We start from the raw sequence: 24,519 nt of genomic DNA on the forward strand, positions 1-24,519 counted from the left end.
TTCTGGGCCACTATATTCTCACCTGGAAAGCTCAGGAAATGCCTTTGACCTGCCAGGGTGCCTGAGAATTGTGAGTGAGGAAACGTATGGTAATGAAAGCTCTTTGAGGGCCAGGTGCAGTGGCTCATATCTATATAATTGCTAATGCTTTGGGAGGTTTAGGTACGTGGATCACTTGAGCCCAAGAGTTTGAGACCAGTGTGGGCAACACAGCAAGACCCCATCTCTTCAAAAAAATATAATATGAAAAATTAGCCAGACCTGGTGGCACAGGCCTGTAGTTCCAGCTACTTGGGAGGCCAAGGCTGGAGGGTCACTTGAGCCCAGGAGTTCGAGGCTGCAGTGAGCTATGATTGCACCACTCCACTCTAGCCTGGGCAACAGAGCAAGATCCTGTCTCTAAAAACAATGAAAAATAAAAATTTAAAATACAGCTCTTTGAGACCTGTGATGTGGAACAAATTGAAGAATCAACTCCCACTTCTCTCACAACCAAAAATTTTCTATTCTTGTAGCAGAAGCCAGTGGCCCTGCTCCCCTGCACAGGGTTAAAGGTGAGGGAGGGTGGTGAAGCCAGCAGGACATCAGGGGAACCATGGAGGAAGGAGGTAGCGGCTCCTTTTGGACTCAGGCCTCACATTATTATTATTATTATTATTTTGAGATGGGGTCTCACTCTGTCACCCAGGCTGGAGTGCAGTGTTGTGATCGCAGCTAACTGTACCTCAGCTTCTCGAGTACCTAGGACTATAGGCATGTGCCACCACATCTGGCTAAATTTTTGTATTTTTGGTAAAAGACAGGGTCTCACCATGTTACCCAGGCTGGCCTTAAACTCCTGAGCTCAAGCAATTTGCCTTCCTCGGCTTCACAAAGTGCTGGGATTATAGGCGTGAGCCACCATGCCCAGCTAGGCTCCACTTTCTCACCAGCCTTCCTGCCTTCCATCAGTCATTCATCTACCCATCCAGTAAGGATCTTTTGAGCGTCTGCACCAGAGGCCTGCACGCCCACCCTCCCTCTGTTGCTCCGTGGAATTAACATCTTACCTCAACCTTGTCAACACTTCTCCAGTCCTGGCATTTGGGCTGAAACCAAAGCTGCTCGCAGTGGCTGGGGTGGCAGATCCCATCCGGGCCTCTGGTTTGGCAGAACTGGTCTGGTAGCTTAGATCGGACCCGGAAACTGAGAGGCTAAAGAAAACTGGGCTAAGTCTGAAAGAAACCACACTGGGAGTGTAAGATGCTGACGCGGACTGGAAATTCCAAACCCACCCCAGTTGTGGGCTTCCTCAGTCCAGTCTGACAAGCGTGTGTGGACACAGGGCAGGCACTGAGTGGGGTAGACAGACCGTGGCCACGACCAGAGAGGATTTTGGGATCTAGCAAAAAGGATGTCTTCTCAGACGGACTAGGAGAGAGCCTGGCTTCCAGAAGAGCCCTGCCAAGGCTAAGCAACAAGGAGGCCTTTCATCCTAGCTCCTCCTAAGTCCCCATGTCCAGACATTTGCTTGGTGATGCCATGGTAACCGTGATGCCACAATGGAACATTCTTCCCAAGGCGGTAGAAGAAATCCTTCTGTTGAACTCTACTGTGTCAGGCCAGCCTGAGTTCATTTCTCCTTGAGCAGGAGCAGTTCATGGAAGAACTCTGAGGACCATTCTGAGGATAAGAGGCATCCAGTGTCATGAGTGGAACATGGTGACTTAGAACTGTGCACAGGGGTTCCTTGGGCTTCTGAGCATTGCTTGACAGCTGTGTGACCTTGGACTGGCTACTTGATGTCTCTGAGTATCAGTTTCTGAATCTGTAAAATGGCGATAATTAGAGTGTCTACTTCTTACTGCGGTTGTGCAAATGAATAAGCTAAATGCTGGGGCTGTTCCTATGTAAAGATACAGGCTGTCAGCCAGGCACGGTGGCTCATGCCTGTAATCCCAGCACTTTGGGAGACTAAGGCGGGTGGATCACCTGAGGTCAGGAGTTCGAGACCAGCCTGGCCAACATGGAGAAACCCCATGTGTACTAAAAATACAAAAATTAGCTGGGCATGGTGGTGCATATCTGTAGTCCCAGCTACTTGGGAGGCTGAGGCAGGAGAATCGCTTGAACCTGGGAGGCAGAGGTTGCAGTGAGCCAAGATCGTGCCACTGCACTCCAGCCTGCCAATAGAGCGAGACTCAGTCCCAAAACAAAATAAACTAAAATAAACAAAGAAACAGGCTGTTAACAGTTAACAGAGCCTAGCATTCTTTTAGCCAGCAGAGTTTAGTAGGAAGGATAAAACCACAGCACAGGCATTAATCCCAGGGTGGGCTTCCACTAAAACTCTACTTCTCTTTCAGCAGCATTTTATGGCTACAGAGTTAAGGCAAGGGTTGAATTTCACGAGTCAAAAAGCAACCCTTTTCAGAGACCCAACTCTCTGGGGTGCTCAGGGGCTTGGGCTGAATTGAGAAGAAAATTGACAAGAGTAAGCTGCCTTCTCTTCTCGGGCCATCTCACAAACCACAGTGCGAGCCAACTGGTCCTGCCTCTTTACTACACAGAACCAAGCACTAGGGATGTGACAGGTCAGTGTCCTACATCTTGGAACCTTTGTTGGTAGAAAGAAGGAGAGCCTCCGACGTTTGGGAGGGAACGTGTGTGTTTGGGAAGCGGATGGATAAAAGAGGCTTAGGAAACCCCGCATGTGTTTGGGAAGAGGATGGAGTCACTGGGTTTTGTTTCCCCAGCTGCCCATGGTGTCCGCGACGGGTCTCTCTGGGGATGGCAGAGATGCGAGGGGTGCTCCTGGTGCTGCTCGGCCTTCTCCATTTTTCCACCAGTGAGTGCGCTGCTTTCCTCCCTCTGACTTTAGCTGCACATGTGGCTTAGATGGGGATCATCCAGGAGAATGAAGTGGTCCTTAATGTCCAAGGAGGGGCTCAGGGAAGATGACTCACGGCACTTTGTGCTGGGCGGCCTGCATTGGTGGCAGGAACCAGGCAAAGAAGTGAATCATGGGACGTGGATGGAGGAAACTAAAGTCAGAGCCAATCCTTAGGGTGGTAGTGTCGTTAGGAAAATAAGGCTCTCTGGGTACAGGGGTGAGCGAGAGGCCTGCCTCTCCACTCCCAGCCCCTGCCCTGTCCTTCCTGGGGAATACTGCTCTTTTGCAAACTACAATCCCCAACGGCAGGACTGGTCCCAGGAACAGCGGGGGCTTCTACTGCTGCAGGTGTCTGGGAGGCTACCACAGCCTCAGATGGCAGAAGTGGCAGCTGCGGTCCCCTCCTCCCTTGACCTCTAAGCTGCTCAGAACTAAGAATTCCAGCCTACAGAGGGCAGGTGGAGAGGAGATAGCTGGCTAAAGCAGGCTCTGTCCCACCTTGCTGCCATCCCAGCTGGCCCTGCCCTGCCTTCCTGGGGTTAGATGGGAGACATGAGAAAGTCCACGTGCACACACACACACATGCACATACACTCACACACACACATATGGGCACATACACACACATGCACAAACACACAGGCACACACATGGACTGTCATGCACACACACATGCACACACACGGACTCACACACACACACACATGCACACACACATACACACACACACGTACACATAGAGGTGAGTCCTTCAGCTCCCTCAGCCTCCTGCAGCTCCCTGTCTTCTTGCAGTCCCAAGGAGACCAGGAGATACCCAGAAAACACAGAAAGGTCTTCTCCCTCCTTAAAAAGCCACAGCTAACAGGTCAAGACAAGCATTTCATCTCTGGGTCAGATTTCCTCATTACGTCTTGTCTTTTAAGGGTTTTGTAAGGTCAGATAAACTAGCCAACTAGAGCTTTGAAAAAGCAAAAGTGGTCACACGCTCATAAGCTCTTGTGGGATTAGGGAAGGTTGGCGAATGCCTTGCACCGTAGATTGCCAACGTCTCAAGGAGAAATCAGACCAAAGATAACGAATCCTGTCTCTAGTGGTTCTGATGCACTTAGTGACCTCCCAGACATCATCTTGCTAAAATCAGTCTGTCATTGCTCCAGCAAAGTCACCAAGTGTCAATTAATGGAGATGTCTGGTTGTATGATGCCCCATGATGGAGAGGTCCTCTGTGCTCCTTTAATGATAATTCTGTATGTTACAATCAGTTCTTAGGGTCATGGCTTGGAAACTGTTTTTGGTGCTCACATGTAAGGTTGCCCCCAGGGGGAAGCCCTCCCAGACTTTATGTCCTGGGCAGAATTCATGCCCCCTCCTCTTATACTTTGGGCACACTCCCTGGGTCACATATCCCTCTATATCGCCATCACTCTTCAGCATGTCACTCTGATGGGCTCCTAAAATCCTTTCTTGGAATCCCAGGCCCTACCCCAGCACCTGCCAGGGCTGAGTGTGGTTGGATGCATGGCTGAAAAAGGAGTCACTGGTCGGGCGCAGTGGCTCACGCCTGTAATCCCAGCACTCTGGGAGGCTGAGGCAGGCAGATCACTTGAGGTCAGGAGTTCAAGACCAGCCTGGCCAACAGAGCAAAACCTCATCTCTGCTAAAAATAGAAAAATTAGCTGGGCGTTGCGGCGTGCATCTGTAATCCCAGCTACTCGGGAGGCTGAGGCAGGGGAGTCACTTGAACTCAGGAGGCGGAGGTTGCAGTGAGCCGAGATCGCGCCATTGCACTCCAGCCGGGCGACAGAGTGAGGCTCCATCTTAAAAATATATAAAAATAAAAAAAGGAATGCACAAGGTCACACATACTACTAGCAATCACAGTGATGACATCCTGTAGCCTCTGGAAAATTCTATGGTACATTAATGAAGAGAGCAGAAATGCAAATAATGTCTTCACATTCTTATGAAAGTAGTTTTAAAGCTGGGCGCAGTGGTTCATGCCTGTAATCCCAACACTTTGGGAGGCTGAGGAGGGAGGATCTCTTGAGTTAGGGGGCTCTAGATCAGCCTGGGAACATAGCAAGACCTTATCTCTACTAAAAATAGAAGAATTTAGCCAGGGGTGGTGGCAGGCACCTGTAGTCACAACTACTCCAGAGGCTGAGGCAGGAGGATTGCTTGAACCCGAGAGGTTGAGGCCACAGGGAGCTATGATCCTACCACTGCACTCTAGCCTGGGCGACACAATGAGATCTCCTCTCAAAAAAGAAAAAAAAAAGAAAAGAAAAGAAAACAAAAATAGCTTTAACCTTGCAGATCCCAAAAGTGTGTTGAGGACTCCCGGGGGTTCCAGACCAGGCTTTGAGAACTGCTGATGAACACGAAAGGTGGCAGACATTGCCAATATGTACCGTTATGTGTTCAATAGATGAGAGTTTTTATTTGTAGTCTAACATAATTTTGGGATTCAAAAATGCCACTGAGCATCTTTTAGGGTGAAGAAGACATACTAGGAAGAAGAAAGAAGCAGGGGTTGCGGGTAAGGTTAGTGATGATCGAGACAGCCCGCAGAAGAGAGGGTCCTGAGGTCTCCTTGCCCCGGCAGTGAGGCCCCGCACCTGCTCCGCAGGTTGTGGCGTCCAGAAAGCTTCCGTTTTCTACGGTCCTGACCTCAAGGAGGGCTTGGTCAGCAGCATGGAGTTCCCGTGGGTGGTGTCGCTGCAGGACTCACAGTACACACACCTGGCTTTCGGCTGCATCCTCAGCGAGTTCTGGGTCCTCAGCATCGCATCCGCCATTCAGAACAGGCCAGTGCCCCTGCTTTTGGGGCCCGCAGCATCGCCGCGGGTGAGGGTGGGGGTGGCCCTGTCTCCTCCTTAGCCTGGGGAGGTCCTGCAAGGTGCATTCTGGGGGACAGGGCTTTTTACCAGCTCAGCGTTTGCTCTGCTGTGAGCCCTAAAATCACCGGTTGCCAAGGCTGATCTCTGCTGTGAGGACTGTAGGCCTCGCAATGGAAAAATGAAAAGATGAGTCCTCCGTTCAATGCAGGTGGGATATTCCTTCTGATTTTACTGCCATCACAGAGGCACTGGTTCCTAATACTAGGGTCCCTACCGCTTATCCTGTTCGGCCAGTCGATAGGAGCCCTTACCTTAAAACACTTAGGCCCCCTACCGCTTATCCTGTTCGGCCAGTCGATAGGAGCCCTTACCTTAAAACACTTGGGCCTTAGAAACGTTACTGCCACAAATGCATGTACACAGAGAAAAGCCTCGAAAAAAATACAGAAACACTTTTAAGAGTGCTTATCTCTGCATGCTCAGAATGCACAATTTCTGCTTTCTTCTTTTAGCTTCTCTGTATTCTGCAAATTCTGTAGTACAAATATGCATTCTTTTAAGCCAGAAAAAAATCATAAATATTACTAAAAGAATAAAGTTTTTGGTAAATATTTCTCACTCTTTGACCCAGTGATTTCATTTCTGGGAATCAACATTAAGGAAATAATTTCAACCACTGGAAAATTTGTATGTACAAAGTTGTTCCTAGGATGGTTAATTACACACAAAACACTGAAAAGAAACCTAATGTCCCACTATTGCGACGAAATTATAATTTTTCATATATATACATGCTATACACATAAATATATATTATACGTAATATATAGTATATAATATACATGTAATTATATACTAACTCTATTATACATAATATACATGTATATTGTAACATATATGTATATCGAATATATGTACACAATATTATATGTAACATATAGCATATAATATATAATTACATATAAACACACAGAGAGTATTGGGGGAGAGAGTATAATGACTATAATTGGCTAAATAAATTATAATATAAATCCTTGATGGAATATTATGCAGCTGGTAAATACTTTAACATAGGATTTGTATTTTTAATTAAAAATACATGTGCAGCCGGGTGCAGTGGCTCACACCTGTAATCCCAGCACTGAGGCTGAGACGGGCAGATCACTTGAAGCCAGGAGTTTGAGACCAGCCTGATCAACATGGCAAAAACCTGTCTCTACTAAAAAATACAAAAATTATCTGGGCATGGTGGCATGCACCTGTAATCACAGCTACCAGGAAGGCTGAGACAGGAGAACCACTTGAACCTGGGAGGTGGAGGTTGCAGTGAGCTGAGATCGTGCCACAGCACTCCAGCCTGGGTGACAGAGCCAGATTCCATGTCCAAAAAAAAAAAAAAGTATGTACTAAAATGTTCACGAGAAACCAAAGGATGTACAGCGAAAAGCAGCTCCTTCCCTCCCCCACCCCTCAGTCACTAGTTTTTCTCCCTTGCGTCACATTCGGTCACCAATTTCTTGCCTATTCCTTCTTAAATACTCAAAGCACTCATGGATATCGATATACCTATAGGTCTGGCTATATTGTTTCTTATGTCTATTGACAGAGAATTTTCTTTCCCCTTGTATTAGTCTACTTAAGCTGCCATAACAAATATCACAGACTGGGTGGCTTAAACAACAGAAATTTATTTCTCACAGTTCTGGAGTCTGGAAGTCTGAGATCCAGGTGTCAGTAGATTTGGTTTCTCCTGAGGCCTCTCTCTTTGGCTTGCAGACAGCCACCTTCTCGCTGTGTTCTCACATGGCCTTCCCTCTGTGCCTGTGCATTCTTGGTGTCTCTTTCTCTTCTTATAGGGACACCAGTCCTGTTAGATTACAGCCCCAGCCTATACCTCATGTAATCTTAATTACCTCCTTAAAGGCCCTATCTCCAAATATATGGTCAAATTGGGGGTTAGGACCTCAACCTACAAATTTTCAAAAGAATGCAATTGAGTTCATAACATACCCGCGACACACCCACCATGCAACTGGTAGCACACCATACACATTAATTTACTCACAGCCTTTTTTCACTTTATCATAAATTTTAGAGACCTTTTCTTATTGGTACATAAATGGCTAATGCATTCTTTTTGTCAGCTGCACAATAGCCTGTAATGGAAGTACCGTAACTACACAGTCCTCTGTTAATGGAAATGTAGGCTGTTTCTAATCTGTTACTACTGCCAAAAATGCTGCAACAGACATACTTGTACACGCATTATTTCACATGCATGCAAGTGTGCCGTAGTGTAGACATCCCAGGAGTAGAAAGACTGGGCTAAAAACGACATGCATTTAAAATCCTGAGAGCTACTGCCAACTAGCTCTCCATGGAAGTTCTGTTTTCTATGTAGCGTTTTCATTATGGCTATTTTCTATCTGGTCCATTCTTTTGGTTTTGATTTTCTCTTTGACTCAAGGGTTTTATTAAAGTGAAAGCTTGATTTTTTAATTTTATATAATTTTTTTTTTTTTTTTTTTTTTTTTTTTGGAGACAGTCTTGCTCTGTCACCCAGGCTGCAGTATAGAGGTGCGCTCTCAGCTCACTGCAATCTCGGTCTCCTGGATTCAAGCAATCCTCTTGCCTCAGCCTACCAAGTAGCTGGGACTACAGGTGCATGCCACCATGCCCAGCTATTTTTGTATTTTTAGTAGAGATGAGGTTTTGCCACAATGGCCAGGCTGGTCTTGAACTCCTGATCTCGGGTGATCCACCCGCCTTGGCATCCCAAAGTGCTGGGATTATAGATGTGAGCCACCATGTGTGTCCAAGACAGAGTTTTAAAATGTCCAGGTGCTAGGGTTTTTTGTTTTGTTTTCTAACATTATTGAATTATACCACGTGGTGATCTATTTAGGATTTGTTGAGGTTGTCCTGCCTGTCTACTATGGGTGGTCTATGTGAATATTTTCACAGGTAAATTAAAAAGTTCATTCATTCTCCATGGTTGGGGTATAATTCAATATATAAAATTGGGCAAGGAAGTCTACTTTATCTGTCCTAGACTGTCAGAGGTGAATTAAAATCGCCTACCAGCCAGGCGCAATAACTCACACCTGTAATGCCAGTATTTTGGTTAAGACAATACAGCCAAACTTAATTAAGATGACCTCATCTTTGTTAGTCTGGATGTCCAAGGATTCCTTCTTTGTCACTCAAGTCCAGCAACTTTACTAGTTGTGCTGGATTTCCCCCACCTGCCCCTTCAGATCTACTCTACTCTTCTACCCTGCCAGGCCCCAGGAGGCTCACCTGTATGGGTTATACCAGTGGTCTTTTTTGCCTTCTGGATTCCAGCTGGTTTTGGCCAACAATCATATAAGAGGCAAGAGATCAGAGGGAGTGGGGAGAGTGAAGTCAGGGTCCTTACTCCTCCGAGGACTACTGCATATTGGCTGCTGGTTGGCTGCTTTTACCAGCTAAGTGACCCACTCTACACAGCTCTGTCTGATCACATCCTCCCCTCACCTAGAGCCCAGAGACGGTGTCAGCACAGCGTCATTACCTCAGCAGGAGCTGCCCATAGCATGCAGTGCCCAGAGCAGTCCTTGTGGTTTCCCTGCATCCTGCCAAGACCTTTGTAAAAAATCCCTTTATTAAACTCACCCCAATTTATCTTATTTGAGTAGAACATTTATTTCCTGTTGGGACCTGACCAGAACTATGTCTCAGCGTTAACTACCCCAAACTATATAGTGGACAGTCAACACTACTGGAGGTAGGTTAGCTGTCTCCAAACTATAGATTCAAGTCTTAGTTCTGAAAAGTTTTCTTAAATTATATCTTGAAATATCTTTCCTGTTTCATCATTTGGTTACTTTCTTTGTGGTCAGCTGGGTCTCCTGTGACTGCCTTATCTTTCATTTTCCTCTCAAGCCTTTAAAAATCTTTGTTAATTTTCATTTTGGTCACATTTCTCAATGCCCCTAATTGTGTTTTCTGTGGGCCCTATTCTCCTTTATGCTGCTTTTGATTTGGGCTTCATTTTGGTGATGGTCTTGTTTCTTTTCTTTTTGCTTCTTTGATGAGAACATGCTCAACAAGCTTTTTCTGAGCTCTGTGGCAGTCAGTGTCATCTACAACTTTTGCACTCCTGCCATCCTTCCTTTCATCAGCTCTTCCTTTGACTCTGAGATCTGAATTCTTTAGCATCTCTTGGTTTTATGGTGTTTGTATTTGTTCCTCATTCTCACAGTTTCTTGGGTGATTCCCAAGAGGAGAAAGGGAAAACACCCAACTCAATTCTATTGTTATTAGAACTTTAATTTCTCCAAAATGTATTTACAGAATATATAATAAGGAAAGATGCCTATCTTAAAATGTCAAATACTAAAAGCGGGAGTCAAGATGACATCTTTGGCAGAACTGCAATTACTACTTTGGCAAACTACAATATGTAAAAAACAAACAAACAAAAAACCTATTCATAGAAAAAATGTTAATCAGCAATAACATGTTAACAGATTTTCTTTAGTGGTGGGGCAAATGGTGTTAAGATTGAAGAATCTCCAGGATTCTGCAGGCTCACAAAAGAGGGCACAAGCCTAGGGGTTCATAAAAGATTTCCTATAAACTTGAGTCCAAAGGGGTCAGGAAGAATTAACACAAGGAATAGGAGTGTTCCAGGCTGAAAAAACATAAATAGGAAAACAGGGAAGTGTGAAGCTTCCTTGCTGTCTTGGCCTCTCAAGATTCCCTTGCTCTCTTCTCCAGGAAGGACATTGTCGTTATAGTGGGTATAAGTAACATGGATCCCAGCAAGATTGCTCACACAGAGTATCCAGTCAATACCATCATCATCCATGAGGACTTTGATAACAACTCCATGAGCAACAACATAGCCCTCCTGAAGACAGACACAGCGATGCATTTTGGCAACCTGGTCCAGTCCATCTGCTTCCTCGGCAGAAAGTTGCATACACCACCAGTCTTGCAGAACTGCTGGGTGTCAGGATGGAATCCCACATCTGCAGTTAAGGCATTCCTCCTCCCAGAGGAGGCTGTGTGTGTGCTGGCAGTGGGGGCGACCTGGATAATCCAATCTAGGGCCTATCTTAATTTAATAATGGAGCTTGCTTGAGGTTCTAGAGTTTGGCTGAAACCCTTACCTAATCAGTCAAGTCTCCTAGGGCTTTCCCTTTCTGTTGCCACTCTTCTTTTTTTTTTTTTTTTTTTTGAGACAGGGTCTTTTTCATGCAGTGGTGCCATCATGGCTCACTGCAGCCTTGAACTCCTGGGCTCATGTGATCCTACTGCCTCAGCCCCGAGTAGCTGGGACTACAGGCACATGTCACCATGCCTGGTTAATTGTTTTAAATTTATTTTTTGTGGAGATGGGGTCTTGCTATATTGCCCAGGCTGGTCTCAAACTCCTGGGCTCAAGCAAGTCTCCCACCTCGGCCTTCCAAAGTGTTGGGATTAGGCATGAGTTACTGTGCCCATTCCATGGCCATTCTTACATCACATTGGTCCTTTACCCTCTAGCCCTACATCAAAACTGAAAGTACAGAGGCAGTGGACACCCTGGAATGAGTACAAGGGTACAGAGGGGTGAGGGGATGTTAGTCCCCAAACTAGGGCTGATTGTCCTCTTGTCTAAGCCATCCTTGTTTTCTTTCATTTTGGGGAAAGAAAGAAACAAGGAAATGGATGCTCTCTAGAAGAGGAGGAAGGGTATTCTCTGCTTGTTTGCACATTCGAGTTCAAAGTGGAGGTAGTTTTCAGCAAAAACTCAGTCACAGGTTCTTATTTCTATGAAAAAAAAGGAATTTATGAGAACATTTCTGGCAGGGCACAGTGGCTGATGCCTGTAATCCCAGCACTTAGGGAAGCCAAGGCAGGTGGATCACTTGAGGTCAGGAGTTCGAGACCAGCCTGGCCAACATGGTGAAACTCCATCTCTATAAAAATACCAAAATTAGCTGGGCGTTGTGGTGCATGCCTGTAATCCCAGCTACTCCGGAAGCTGAGGCAGGAGAATTTCTTGAACCCGAAAGGTGGAGGTTGCAGTGAGCCAAGATCACACCACTGTACTCCAGGCTGTGTGACAGAGTAAGACTCCAACTCAAAAAAAAAAAAAAAAAAAATTCTCACTCTCATTTGGCTATGTGAGTTGGAGTTGTGTTGACATAGGGGACTGCCTTCTCATTAATAATCCCTGGGCTCTCTGTTGCATGGTCCAGACAGGAAATCACATGACGATGAGTATCCTGAGGAAAATCTTCGTGAAAGATCTTGACATGTGTCCCCTACACAAACTCCAGAAGACAGAATGCGGCAGCCACACGAAAGACGAAACCAAGACTGCCTGCTTGGTAAGAACCTCATGGAATAGAAGCTAAGTGTTGAGAGTAAGCCTTGGTCACATCCAAGGGAGCCTCAGACCCCTTCCCTAGATGGGGAGCTCTGTGAAGGCAGGGACTAGAGCTTGGGATGAGTGGCTGTCTCTGGAGTGAACAGCACTTGGCAGACAATATGCGCTCAATAAAAATCTGCTGAATGAACTAACCAGTCATGATTTTCAGTGTAACATGATGAAGCTTGTCTAAGTCACAGGTGCTTTTTAACTAGCTAAAAATTTGAAAGTCTGAGTCCAAACCACACAGGCAGATATGCTTTGAGCAGGTCTACAGTGTGGGGCTGCTGTATTCAGCTTCTAGGGAACCTAGACGCCCCTCTGATGCTATCAGTTATTGGGTTTTTCTTCTCTGAGAAGCCCTGCCCTCCAGCCAGATGAGAGCTGTACAGATGTGGCTGTCCTACTGCCTCAAAAAAAACGTGTGGAAGTCACACACACCTGGTTCAGGCCCCTTCATATCCAAATCTGGAGAAAGTGTGGCTTACTAGGGTCACACAGTCAATAAAAGTTAGAGCAAAGACAAGGACCTAGGTCTACCAGATATCCAGATAGAGTTTATCTCCTCTACTCTAGAATTGCTTTTCTAAGAGGCTTATCACTCACTCTCCTTTAAATAACCTTCAGGACACCTGATGGGGAATTTTTTTTTTCCCTATAGGATCCAGAAAGGCAGGATTTTTAGAGCAAGGGGAAAAATACATATATAAAGATAATTTTTTCTAAGTCATTTTATTGCAAAAGCATGGACTGCCTCTCATTAAGAAATACATTTGCCCTTCCAAAGTTGGTGTAACATCTATTGAGTGCCTACTTCGTACTGGGTCCTCTGCCAGGTGGGGGATCTTAACAATTTCCTAAATTAGATAATGTGTTAAATTACGGTGAAGATAGAGCTTTTTAACAAAATTCTGCCCTCAACCATTCCATCAAACAAGTATCATACGTCCTCAGATCTAAGATGCTGCCAATTATGGAATGCACCATCATTTTATGTAATCCTGAGAAAGAAAAAATGCTGTCAGTTTCTCTGATATCAACTGATTAAAAGACATAGCCTGGCCGGGCGCGGTGGCTCACGCCTGTAATCCCAGCACTTTGGGATGCTGAGACGGGCGGATCACAGGGTCAGGAGATCGAGACCATCCTGACTAACATGGTGAAACCCCCATCTCTACTAAAAATACAAAAAATTAGCTGGGCATGGTGGTGGGCGCCTGTAGTCCCAGCTACTCGGGAGGCTGAGGCAGGAGAATGGCATGAACCCAGGAGGCGGAGCTTTCAGTGAGCCGAGATCGTGCCACTGCACTCCAGCCTGGGCAACAGACTGAGACTCCATCTCAAAAAAAAAAAAAAGACACACCCTAATTTCAAAGATGTTGATTTCTAACTGTATCTTAGATTCAATGGAATATTCTAAGCTATTTCTACTCTAAGTGACCATCTTTTAAAATCTAACTGCAAAGTTCAGGTTGGTTTTTAACTGTGACACACCTCTAAACAGGCCTTCATTTTTTAACAGAATTATGCTTGCACATCACCTAATGGTGACCTGTCCCCGTAGAATCCTCTGTCTTAGAAATATGTTCTCATGTCCAGAGGTCTTCAAAGCCACAATTCCCACATGTAGAATCAACTACCAGGTTCAGAATCTGCCTATGGGTTTCCCCAAAACCCAGCAAAAGCAGAATCACTCTGCACTCACCCATCCAGCCTTTATTCTACCACTGTTAGGGCTTTTGCTGAATGTCAAGGGAAAAGATCACACACTGAAAGACCCCACTCTGGGCTGTGGCCGCTCCCTTGGGAGATGAAGTACGGTAGCTCCAGAGGGGCATCTGGAGCTGTTCACCTCTGCCTCTTGTGCTTCAGAAGTCGCAGCCCCTACAGCATTATGGGGAAGAGAAAAAGTGCATATGCTGTGCCCAGGTGGAACAGCGACCTGCAAAACCATGCCATAGCTGAGGACATGTCCCAATCATTCATCCAATCATTCGTCCTAAATCACATTCTTTTTCTTGCTGTGGCTATACCACTACAGTTAAACTGTGAATGGGACTGATGAAGGGGGGAACCATGTCATTCTTAGCCAAGGAGCCCCCATGACCTAGGCAGACATAGTGAGGTGCACACAAGGGCCTGTTCACCAGTCAATCGAAAAGTCAAGAGTTCTGCACTAAAGCACCCCCTTCCATCCAAAGAGAGGCACAGAATGAAGTCCTCAAGGCCTTTCTCACGTGTCTCGCCTTGACCTGCTGAGATCACCAGGGAATCACGGCAGCTTTGCAGCACGGCCTCCCTGCTGCCCTGCCCGCGGAGTTGCTCCCTTCTTCTCCCACTGGTCTTTCTCTCTGTTCTGGTGTGGCTTCCTTGGAAAAGGGGAGATTTATTGAAAGAGAATACCCCGCTGGGCATGGTGGCTCATGCCTAATCCCAGCACTTTAAGAGGCTGAGGCGGGCAGATCACTTGAAGTTAGAAGATCAAGACCAGCCTGGCCAATATCATGAAACCCCATCTCTACTAAAAATATAGAAATTAGGCTGAGTATGGTGGCTCATGCCTGTAATCCTAACACTTTGGGAGGCCGAGGCGGGTGGATCACGAGGTCAGGAGTTTGAGACCAGCCTGGTCAACATGGTGAAACCCCATCTCTACTAAAAATAAAAATTAGCCAGGCGTGGTGATGGGCGCCTGTAATCCCAGCTACTGGGGAGGCTGAGGTAGGAGAATCGCTTGAACCCAGGAAAAGGAGGTTGCAGTGAGCTGAGATCATGCCATTGCACTCCAGCATGGGTGACAGAGAAGACTCCATCTCAAAAAAAAAAAAAAAAAAGTCTTAGTTGGGTATGATGGCACATAGCTGAGCTACTCGAGAGGCTGAGGTGGGAGAACTGCTTGAAACTCAGTGGTGGAGGTTGCAGTGAGCCAAGATTGCACCACTGCACTCCAGCCTCGGGGACAGAGAAAGAAAGAAAGAAGGAGGGAGAGAGAGAGAGAGAGAGAGAGAGAAATACCCAAGACAGACCACACACTCAGGCCTTGGATGGTGAGGGGCTGAGGCAGCTGCTCTCTTGCCTTCTGCTGCTCATGGTTGAATCTGTTCAGATTGTTTCCTGTTGTTAATTGCAGCCCCATTCTGTGTCTCAGTCCAAACCGCGAGAGCAACATGTCATTGCCTGGGCCTTCCAGTCAGGCAGGCCACACAGGTCAAAGGTGGCTGGCTAGCCTGGGGATGACCACCCCCTTCTTGGACACAGTTGGGCCACAGGAGGGGCAGGAATTCCTTTGAGAGGAGACCTGGGGGCGTGGGGTCAGGGCAGGTAAGGTAAATGATACCTAGTAGTTGCCTTGTTGCTTTTCCCGTCTTCCCCAACTTTTCAGAAAAATGATGGCCTTTATAGAGACATCAAGATGATGGTAGCTAATATTCTATTGAGTGTGTGCTGTGTGCCAGGCACTGTGCTGTGCTCAGCACGTGTTACAGGCATTAACTGTGTTCCCACTTTGGCTCAGAGAGGATTTGGTCACTTGCCAGGGTCCCATATCTAGCTAACGGTGCCAAGCTTCTACTCCTTCACCTTAGGTAAAGTGTATGTGGCAGAATTCCCGAGTCCCAGAGGACTGCTCCCTTGGGAGCGGGGAAGACCAAGAGTACAGCCAGTCAGGCTGGTGAGCAGCTGCCAGGCGGCAGGAAGTGGCTTAAACTAAGGGTCGAAGCAAGGCAGAGAGAAGGGAAAATGTGAGCATTTCAGGACGGAACGGAAACAAACACCAACATTTCAGGAATGAGAAGCCAGAAGAGAGGGAAGGTTTGGCCAAAGGACTGGAAAGGGGCAAGAAAATGAAGTATGAACCAGGAAGCTATAGGCAATCAGTAGAAGTCCACAGCTAATTTGCATAATAAAAGGAAAAGTCATCTTGCTGGAATTTGTGGTGGTGGCTGCCTAGATTTGAAATCGTACCCTATAATTTGCCCCATTTCCAGTGAGAACCAGCGTAAAACATTTCTAGAACAAACAGTATATTGCACAAAGATAGATTTACAACAAAAACTAGTTTTTCTAAGACTTGAAGCTTTCTGTCTTTTGTCACAGGGGGACCCAGGAAGCCCAATGATGTGCCAGCTACAGCAGTTCGATCTGTGGGTTCTGAGAGGAGTGCTGAACTTCGGTGGTGAGACGTGCCCTGGCCTGTTTCTGTACACCAAGGTGGAAGACTACAGCAAATGGATCACATCCAAGGCTGAGAGGGCCGGCCCTCCCCTGTCCTCACTCCACCACTGGGAAAAGTTGATTTCTTTCTCCCGCCACGGACCAAATGCCGCCATGACACAGAATTCTGATTCTGAACTGGGCCATGTTGGATCATACTTGCAGGGACAAGGAAGGACCATCACGCATTCACGACTAGCAACCAGCTCTAGAGATGATCTAGATGTTAGGGAGAAGGGTGTAAAGGAATCAGGCCGGTCTCCTGAGGCATCTGTACAACCCTTATACTATGACTATTATGGTGGGGAGGTGGGGGAAGGTAGGATTTCTGCAGGTCAGAAAAGGTTGCATCAGCCCGCAGAAATCATCTTGGTTTCCTTCATGCTCGTTTTCTTTTGCAGCAGTATCTAGTCCAGGAGCCACCCCACCAAACTGAAGAGTAAGCTCAGAATGCTGAGTGCCAGGCATTCACCATGCTGTTTTGGTGTCTGTTTTTAATAGTCGCACACCAGGGCTGCCATGGATAAGCCCACAGCACACACTGGGCTGGCTCTCCCTCCTCTGTCCCTCTCCCGGGTGTGGGAAGGTCACTTTTATTATGCTTGTGAACTAAATGCTGGCTAACAAGTGTCAAACCATTAGAGCGCCCTGTGGTTCTTTCAGTGGCAACAGTTCCAGGGGCCAGGCTGTGAAAACACTCCCCATGGGCAGATGTAGCCCAGGAGGTGATGCTCAGCCTGGCTGGGGGGTTGGGAACACCAGGCAGACAGGGAACAGTGAGAGGAGCCGGTGACTAGAAAGGAGCTGATTACTTTAATAGGTCATGTTGCGGTCTGTAAGCCGTGGCCTGCCTCTGGCTAATTCCCAGCAAGGTTATCTGCCTGCAACTGCTCATTGGTTATTTTCATTCTATTCCAAGTCTTACGGTAGCCTTTTAAGGACATCTGAAAGAAAAAAGAAAAGAAAAGAAAAAGAAAACTATAAAGGAGAGTGGGGAGAAGGTCACTTGAGGAAAACTGTGGTTACTTAGAATGCAGCCCTCATCCAGCCCCGTGATGGTGCAGGCAACCCTGTGTGGGGCAGCGTGTCCCCCATGCATGCTGCTGTGTGGGGGCCACCAAGGGGTAGCACCCACCCAGAGGATTTTTCTATAGAGCATGTTTCTTCTGCTCAGTGAAGTGAGAAGTTGCATGCTCCTGCCACGATTCTGCTACTTCTCAGTTTCAGATCTAAGGGGCCCAAGTTTGGATCCTAATTTACTCTCTGCTGCAAAATGGCCAAAGGAGAGGCAGGAGAAAGTAACATAGGAAATGGGAGCCAGGGTCTAGATGTGAAAACGCCAAGGTCCCAGTTTTCCAAGTGACCTGACTGGCTTTCTAAGCTACTCTGATGATGTCCTGCATGACCTCAGTTTGCAACGTGGCCATGGCAGTCTGGGTGCTTGTCTTTCTTCTGACGCCAGCATATGGTTTCCATTGCCTATTTATCCCCCGCAGCTCACAGGAGCAAGGGCGCTTCCTGTCACACTACCATATTCAAAGTCTGCGGGATTCGTTTAAAAGCAGAAAGACCCATGGCGACTGTGTACACGCATGGAATGAGGTCCTGAGTGATATTAAAAAATCTATCAGTATCTCATTTTTTAAAAAACTGACTTCTCCATGTATAAAGTAGCAATCACTAAATTACCAGTGCAGAGGGATTCAGAAACTTCTAGAATTCATTAAGAAAACAGGCAACTAAAAACACACTATTACTACAGAGTTTCTCCCTGAAAATGGAAAAGACCCTGCCCCTAACAATGCAAAAGGGGGAACTTAAAAAAAAAATCATCCTTCATCTTGGTTTAATAGTTAAAGCAACTGCTGAGGTTTCTCCCAGAAATTACATATCCAAATATCTGTATTCTTAGCCCAAAGAACAAAATCCTAAATGAAAACATTGAAGACATAAAAGACTGCCCATCTCGGGGCTTCCCGTGGCTCACCTCTGCTATCTCCACTTTCCTTTCCCACATCTTGATGCTCTTCTCCAAGTCCCCATTTAAGATCTTCTCCCGGACGTAAGTCATCACCTGTGGCGCCCGGAACTCAGCCAGCTGCTTCCGGAGCCTCTTGTTCACTGCCTCGGCTTTGGCCCGGTCCTGGGTTGGGAAGGACCAGTTACACCCAGGGAACCCCAGAAGCTCTTGCTTTGAGAACTCACTGGCCCTGACATCTCTTCCCATGGTTCTAATAGAGTTCCAAAAATAATGTTTACATTTTCAAAGAGGTTGGGGAGGGGGTGGGAATCACAAAACTCTGATTTTTTTGCAAAACATATTTTAAGCCAGTTCAGAAACACCTAGTGCGGTCTAAATAGTCTTGTTTCTTTCATTCCTTTCCCTTTTCTTTTCCTTTCCTGTCCTTTGTCTCTCTTCCCCTTTCCTTTCCTTCCCTCCTTCCTCTTCCTCTCCTTTATTAAGGAATGTGTTGTACTTACTTTGACTTCTTAGGGTTTTTCTGTGTGTGAAAAATTGTGTATTTAAGTGTACTTCGATCAGACTCAATTCACTTCCATGTCTTTTTAAATTATAAGGTATATATATAAAACATAAAATTTATCATCTTAACCATTTTTAACTATACAGTTCTGTGGCGTTAAGTACATTCACATTCTTGTGCAACCATCACCACCATCCATCTCCAGAACTCTTTTTGTCTTGTACAACTGAAATTCTGTACCCGTTATACAATCACTCCTCCTTCCCTCGTCTCCCAGCCCCTGGCCCCCACCATTCCACTTTCTGTCTCTGTGAATTTGACTTCTCTGGGTACCTCATATAAGTAGAATCATACAGTATTTGTCCTTTTGTGACTGGCTTATTTCACTTAGCATAATGTCCTTAAGTTTCCTACACATGGTAGTATGCGTCAAAACATCCTTCCTTTCTAAGGTGGAATGATTTTCTGTTGTATGGATATACCACATTTTATTTATTTTGTTTATCCATCCATCGATAAGACACTTGAGTTGCTTCCACTTCTTGGCTATTGTGAAGAATGGTGCTGTCAACATGGGTGTATAAAACTCTGTTCAATTCCCTTCTCAATTCTTTTGGGTACATTCCCAGATGCAGAATGGCTAGAACCTATGGTAATTCAATTTTGTGAGTAATCCTTGTCTTTTAAATATTTATTTTAAAAATTATCATACTGTAAAATTCATTAGCCCTTTTAATAAAATGCATTTTTAAAAATTTAACATCAGCTGGGGACAGTGGCTCACCCCTGTAATCCCAGCACTTTGGAAGGCTAAAGCGGGCGGATCACTTGAGATCAGGAGTTTGAGACTAGCCTGGCCAACAGGGTGAAACCCCATCTCCACTAAAAATACAAAACTGAGTTAAGCATGGCGGCTTAGGCCTGTAATCCCAGCTATTTAGGAGGCTGAGGCAGGAGAATCGCTTGAACCCAGGAGGCGGAGGTTGCAGTGAGCCGAGATCATGACGCTGCACTCCAGCCTGAGCAATAGAGCAAAACTGTCTCCCCCCAAAAAATTAACATTATCCTTTTAACTTTTATTTTACTAATTCTTTTGTTTAGGCTATACATTCAGTTCAAATGGTACACTGTGACGAGCTCCCATCCCACTCCTGTCTCCCCATCAGGAGGGTCTCCTGCCTAGAAGCATACACTGTTTTTAGGTTTTGTGCATCCTTCCAGAAATCTAGGCTTATACAAACATGTTTCCCTTTTTTGACCTAAATAGTAGCATACTCTATTCACTTTTATTCATCCAGATGTTTTCATTCAATAAATCTTGAAGATCTTTCTGTATCAGCACATGAAGAATTTACTCATTCTTTTTGACAGCTACATAATTTTCCACATGGATGTACCATAATTTAACAATTATCCCACAGTCACTTAACTGTTTAATCTCTTGCTATTACAATAAACAATGCTGCAATTACTAACCATCTGGGTATACATCACATTGTCATTATGCAAGAGAATCAGTAGGATAAACTACTAAAAGTGAAATTGCTTGTTCTAGGGCAGTGGTTCTCAACCAGAGGTAATTTTGCCCCCAGGGGACATTTGGCAATGCCTAAAGACATTTTTGTGGGAATTAGAGGGGTGCTGCTGGCATCTAGTAGGTAGAGGCCAGCGATCCTACTAAAAACCCTACAACATACAAGACCTCCCCCTGCCCTGCCACCACAAGAAAGAATTATCCAGCCCCAAATGTCAATAATAATGTGTTTAGGGTGAAAAACCCTGCCTTAAGCACATGTGCACGTTAATGTTTGGTAAACAGTGCTAAATTCCCCTTTATAATAATCAAGACAATTACACTTCCGCAGTAATGTTTGAGACTGCCGGTTTTCCCTCATTCTCTCACTACAGTTTTATCAACTCTTTGATCTTTGTCAATCTAAGAGAAGGAAAATAATATCCCATCATAGCTTTATTTTGTATTCTTTGTATTATGAGTGAGGTAGAACATTTTTCACGTTTTAGTATTTTAGCTTTTCAGTAAACTCTTGAAAACTTTTGCCCATTTTTTCTATTAGTTATTAGTTTTTTCTTGTTGATCTGTAGAAGTTATTTGTTTGGAGTTATTAGCTCCTTGTGATTTTAGATACAACATTTTTCCAGTTATTTACCTTTTGACTTTGCTTATGATCATTTTTGCTATGCGAAAAACTTACATTTTTATATAACTCACTTTACTGATGTCATAGTTTCTAGGTTTTATATTTTGAAAGGCCTCTTCATTCCAAGATTAAAAATTTTCCCAGTATTTATTTTAGGATTTTAATGGTTTTCTTACTTACATTTAAATATCTGATATACCTGAATTAACTTCAGTATAAAACATAGTTCCAACTTAATTTTTTCCTTAATGGTTGCCCAGTTACCCGTTACCCCATGTCATTTATTCAATAATCTGGCTGTCTGTTGATTAATGCCATGCCACTTTTATCATAAAGGTATCAACATCAAAGTTTTATCAAATATTTATATACTTATATGATCTGTATCAGGGTTCATTATAGGACCTTATACATTTTTCTTTGATCTTCCAGCCTATTCCTGAGCTTGTTTTAAATATTGTAACTTTATAACATATTTCATTATCTGATAGGGCTAGTCCTCTCATTTATTCATTTGGAATTTGGGGATACTCTTTTTCCCCCACCAAAGGAATTTTTGAGTCAGTTGATTTAGATTCTTAACAACAAACAAACAAAAAAACCTTCTTTGGTATTTTAATTGGAATATCATATTTCACAGATCAACTTAAAGAGAACTAACATTTTTATTATGTTGAATCTTCCCAATATAGTATTGTCTTTTAATTCCTTGCTTCACAAAGCACAATCTGTGGCACTAGAAACACCTGGGAGCTGCAGACTCCCAGGCTACCCTGGACCTACCCACTCAGAATCTGTGTTTTAATGAGATCCCCAGGTAATTGGTTTGCACCTTTCACTGTTTCAATATACTATAAAACAAGCCACTAATTTAATTTTTATTAACTTGTTTTCAGAATGCAATAATAAATTGTCAGGTGTTCAGTGAATAGCTCCTGTCTGTTTAGCATAAACAAACAACTGTGGAGAGACCCAAAGATGTGGGCAGAACCATCAATGCATACTCCTATCCAGATGGTGATTTGAGAATACCTAAGATAAATATTATGAAGTAGCAAGAACGAAGGCATTAAAACATAAGTACTATAGCTGTGAGGGACACGCTGAGAAGACCAGAGATTATGATCCCCACCCAGCAATCCACAGCAATGTCACTATGGGAAAAGTTGTCCACTGTCCCACCCCAGTGCCAGGGCAGCAGTGCAGAAGTTTTGCCCAGGGAGAGAGGCTGTGTATTTGTTTGTTTTCACACTGCTGTAAAGAACTACCCGAGACTGGATAATTTTATAAAGAAAAGAAGATTTGATTGACTCACAGTTCTGCATGGCTAGGGAGGCCTCAGGAAACTCACAATCATGGTGGAAAGTGAAGGGGAAGTAAAGCACATTTTCACAAGGTAGCAGGAGAGAGAGCACGTGCAGGGGAAACTGCCACTTTAAAAACCATCAGATCTCGTGAGAACTCCCTCACTATCATGAGAACAGCATTAGGTAAACTGCCCCCATGATCCAATCACCTTCCACCAGGTGTCTCCTTTGACACATTGGAATTACAATTTGAGATGAGACTTGCGTGGGGGCACAGAGCCAAACCAAATCAGGCTGTAAATCAGAGGGCCATGGAATGTTGCCCAAGGGGACTTGCTTTATTTGGAACAGAGATGGGGAGCTCATGCCTAAGAACTGTGTGGGAAACAATGGAGTTTTTTAAGGTAAGCAATTTAGAGGAGGCTGGTAGTTCCACAATGTTAGTAGCAGCAAGTAAAATAATAAGCCAGCTATATGTTTAACAGAACAGAGAAAGAGACCACTAAGAAGAGCCCTTTGAGAGTTGGGGGAAGCCTCAAAGACTGGCAACACTTTGCCTCTGCAAAGGGGCCTGACTTTAATTGAATCAGAATGTAAAACAATTAATGTCTCAGGGTACTGTTGAAAGCAATAGAGCAATTAGCTAACAATTAATGAAGGCTGATGGCCAGGTGTGATGCCAATAGAGGTAGACCAGCTGTAAGCTTAGTAGGAAGATGCAGAGTCAAAGAGAACTCAGCAGAAGCAACAATTATCCCTGGTCATCAGGGCAATTGTATACATGACCAAGGCTGCACCAGGTGAGAAGAAATATTAGAGAGTACTAACAGCAGGGGGCCGGGCGCGGTGGCTTACGCCTGTAATCCCAGCACTTTGGGAAGCCAAGGCGGGTAGATCACGAGGTCAGGAGATTGAGACCATCCTGGCTAATATGGTGAAACCCCGTCTCTACTAAATGTACAAAAAATTAGCCTGGCGTGTTGGCGGGTGCCTATAGTCCCAGCTACTCAGGAGGCTGAGGCAGGAGAATGGCGTGAACTCGGGAGGCGGAGCTTGCAATGAGCCGAGATTGCACCACTGCACTCCAGCCTGGGTGACAGAGCGAGACTCCATGTCAAAAAAAAAAAAAAAAAAAAAAAAGAGTACTAACAGCAGGGGAATAGACTTTACTGATCTAGTCCAGCCAAGTCACTCAACAAGTAACAAGCAAAAACTATGACAAGCCCAAGAAAGGGGTGGGAGGGATCAATATCAAGAATTGCTATATCACCTAAAATATACAGCTTCCAACAAAAATTATGAGATAGGCAAAGAAATAGGAAAGCATGATCCACCCAGGGAAGGCAAAATAAACTGCCTTTGAGGGAGAGCAGACAGTGGACTTAGCAGACAAAGTCTTCAAAGGAGCTATTCAAAAAACCAAAGGAAACCATGTTTAAAGAATTAAAGTAATAATAACGTCTCATCAAGTAACGAAAATCAATAAAGAGGTAGAAATTCATTTTTAAAACATAGAAAATCCGGAATCTTTTCAATATGATGACTGAAATGAAAAAATTCACCACAGGAGATTGACAGCAGATTTAAGCTAATAAAATAAAGCACTGGTAAACTTGTAGATTGATAGAGATCATGCAGATTGAGGAGCAGAGAGAAAAAAGAATGAAGAAAAATTAACAGTCTCAGAGAAAAGTGGAATACCACTAAATGTACCAACATACAGGTAATGGGAGTAACAGAGAGAGAAAAGAAAGAAAAAGGAGTAGAAAAAATTATTCAGATATAATGGCTGAAAATTTCACCAATTTGTTGAAAAACAGTAAGCCACACATCCCAAGGGCTCAACAAACTCCAAACAGAAGAAATGCAAATAAATCCACACCCAGAAATTCATCACACTTAAAATGTTGAATGGCAAAGCAAAGAGAAAATATTGAAAACAGCAAGAGAAAACAATTCATTACATACAAGAGAAGCCCAACAAGATTAACAGCTGATTTCTCATCCGAAACAATGAAGGCCAGAAGGCAATGGGCTGAAAGAAAAAAACCTGCCACTCAAGAATATTATATCCTCAAAGTGATCTTTCAAAATGAAAGCAAGCAATCAACACACTCAGATCTTGGTTTCTAATGTCATTCTCAAATAAAAGACACCAAGCCTCCTTGGAGAAATGGTGGATTCTAGGACTGAGGCAGAAAATATCTAAGATGAGCCTAGAACATCTTCTGGTGCCAGAAAGG

At 44.6% G+C, this 24,519-nt stretch overlaps 2 protein-coding genes across 6 annotated transcripts in view; one reads left to right on the forward strand and one right to left on the reverse strand.

Moving 5' to 3' along the window:
* Positions 1-1,540: 1,540 nt before the first annotated feature.
* On the forward strand, positions 1,541-16,965 carry PRSS54 (protease, serine, 54). Of its 4 annotated transcripts, none has more exons than XM_011971794.1 (7): positions 1,541-1,701; positions 2,346-2,573; positions 2,736-2,827; positions 5,502-5,679; positions 10,474-10,732; positions 11,943-12,074; positions 16,211-16,965. In XM_011971794.1, the coding sequence occupies exons 3-7, from the start codon at positions 2,770-2,772 to the stop codon at positions 16,736-16,738; spliced, it is 1,155 nt and encodes a 384-aa protein (XP_011827184.1). In that variant the 5' UTR covers positions 1,541-1,701; positions 2,346-2,573; positions 2,736-2,769; the 3' UTR covers positions 16,739-16,965. The 4 variants fall into 4 exon arrangements, with proteins under 4 accessions (XP_011827184.1, XP_011827183.1, XP_011827185.1 ...); XM_011971793.1 differs by having other exon boundaries at positions 2,349-2,573; XM_011971795.1 differs by lacking the exon at positions 5,502-5,679.
* A 159-nt stretch (positions 16,966-17,124) lies between these two features.
* Positions 17,125-24,519, reverse strand: part of CCDC113 (coiled-coil domain containing 113) — a 30,662-nt gene continuing 23,267 nt past the window's right edge. For both annotated transcript variants that reach the window (XM_011971797.1, XM_011971798.1), the window contains 2 exons: positions 18,315-18,470; positions 17,125-17,271 (listed from right to left, as the gene is read on the reverse strand). In XM_011971797.1, coding sequence (XP_011827187.1) covers positions 17,185-17,271; positions 18,315-18,470 — 243 coding nt within the window. In that variant the 3' untranslated portion in view covers positions 17,125-17,184. The remainder of the gene's footprint in view (positions 17,272-18,314; positions 18,471-24,519) is intronic.

Source organism: Mandrillus leucophaeus, unplaced genomic scaffold (genome assembly GCF_000951045.1).
Source record: "Mandrillus leucophaeus isolate KB7577 unplaced genomic scaffold, Mleu.le_1.0 Scaffold125, whole genome shotgun sequence".
Lineage (NCBI taxonomy): Eukaryota > Metazoa > Chordata > Mammalia > Primates > Cercopithecidae > Mandrillus > Mandrillus leucophaeus.

Excerpts from the sequence above, each read along its gene's own strand:
- PRSS54 (XM_011971794.1), top strand. The coding sequence starts at position 2,770 with ATGGCAGAGATGCGAGGGGTGCTCCTGGTGCTGCTCGGCCTTCTCCAT. Across the intron at positions 2,828-5,501 it reads CCTTCTCCATTTTTCCACCA|GTTGTGGCGTCCAGAAAGCT; the intron begins GTGAGTGCGCTG and ends CCTGCTCCGCAG. Across the intron at positions 5,680-10,473 it reads GCATCCGCCATTCAGAACAG|GAAGGACATTGTCGTTATAG; the intron begins GCCAGTGCCCCT and ends TCTCTTCTCCAG.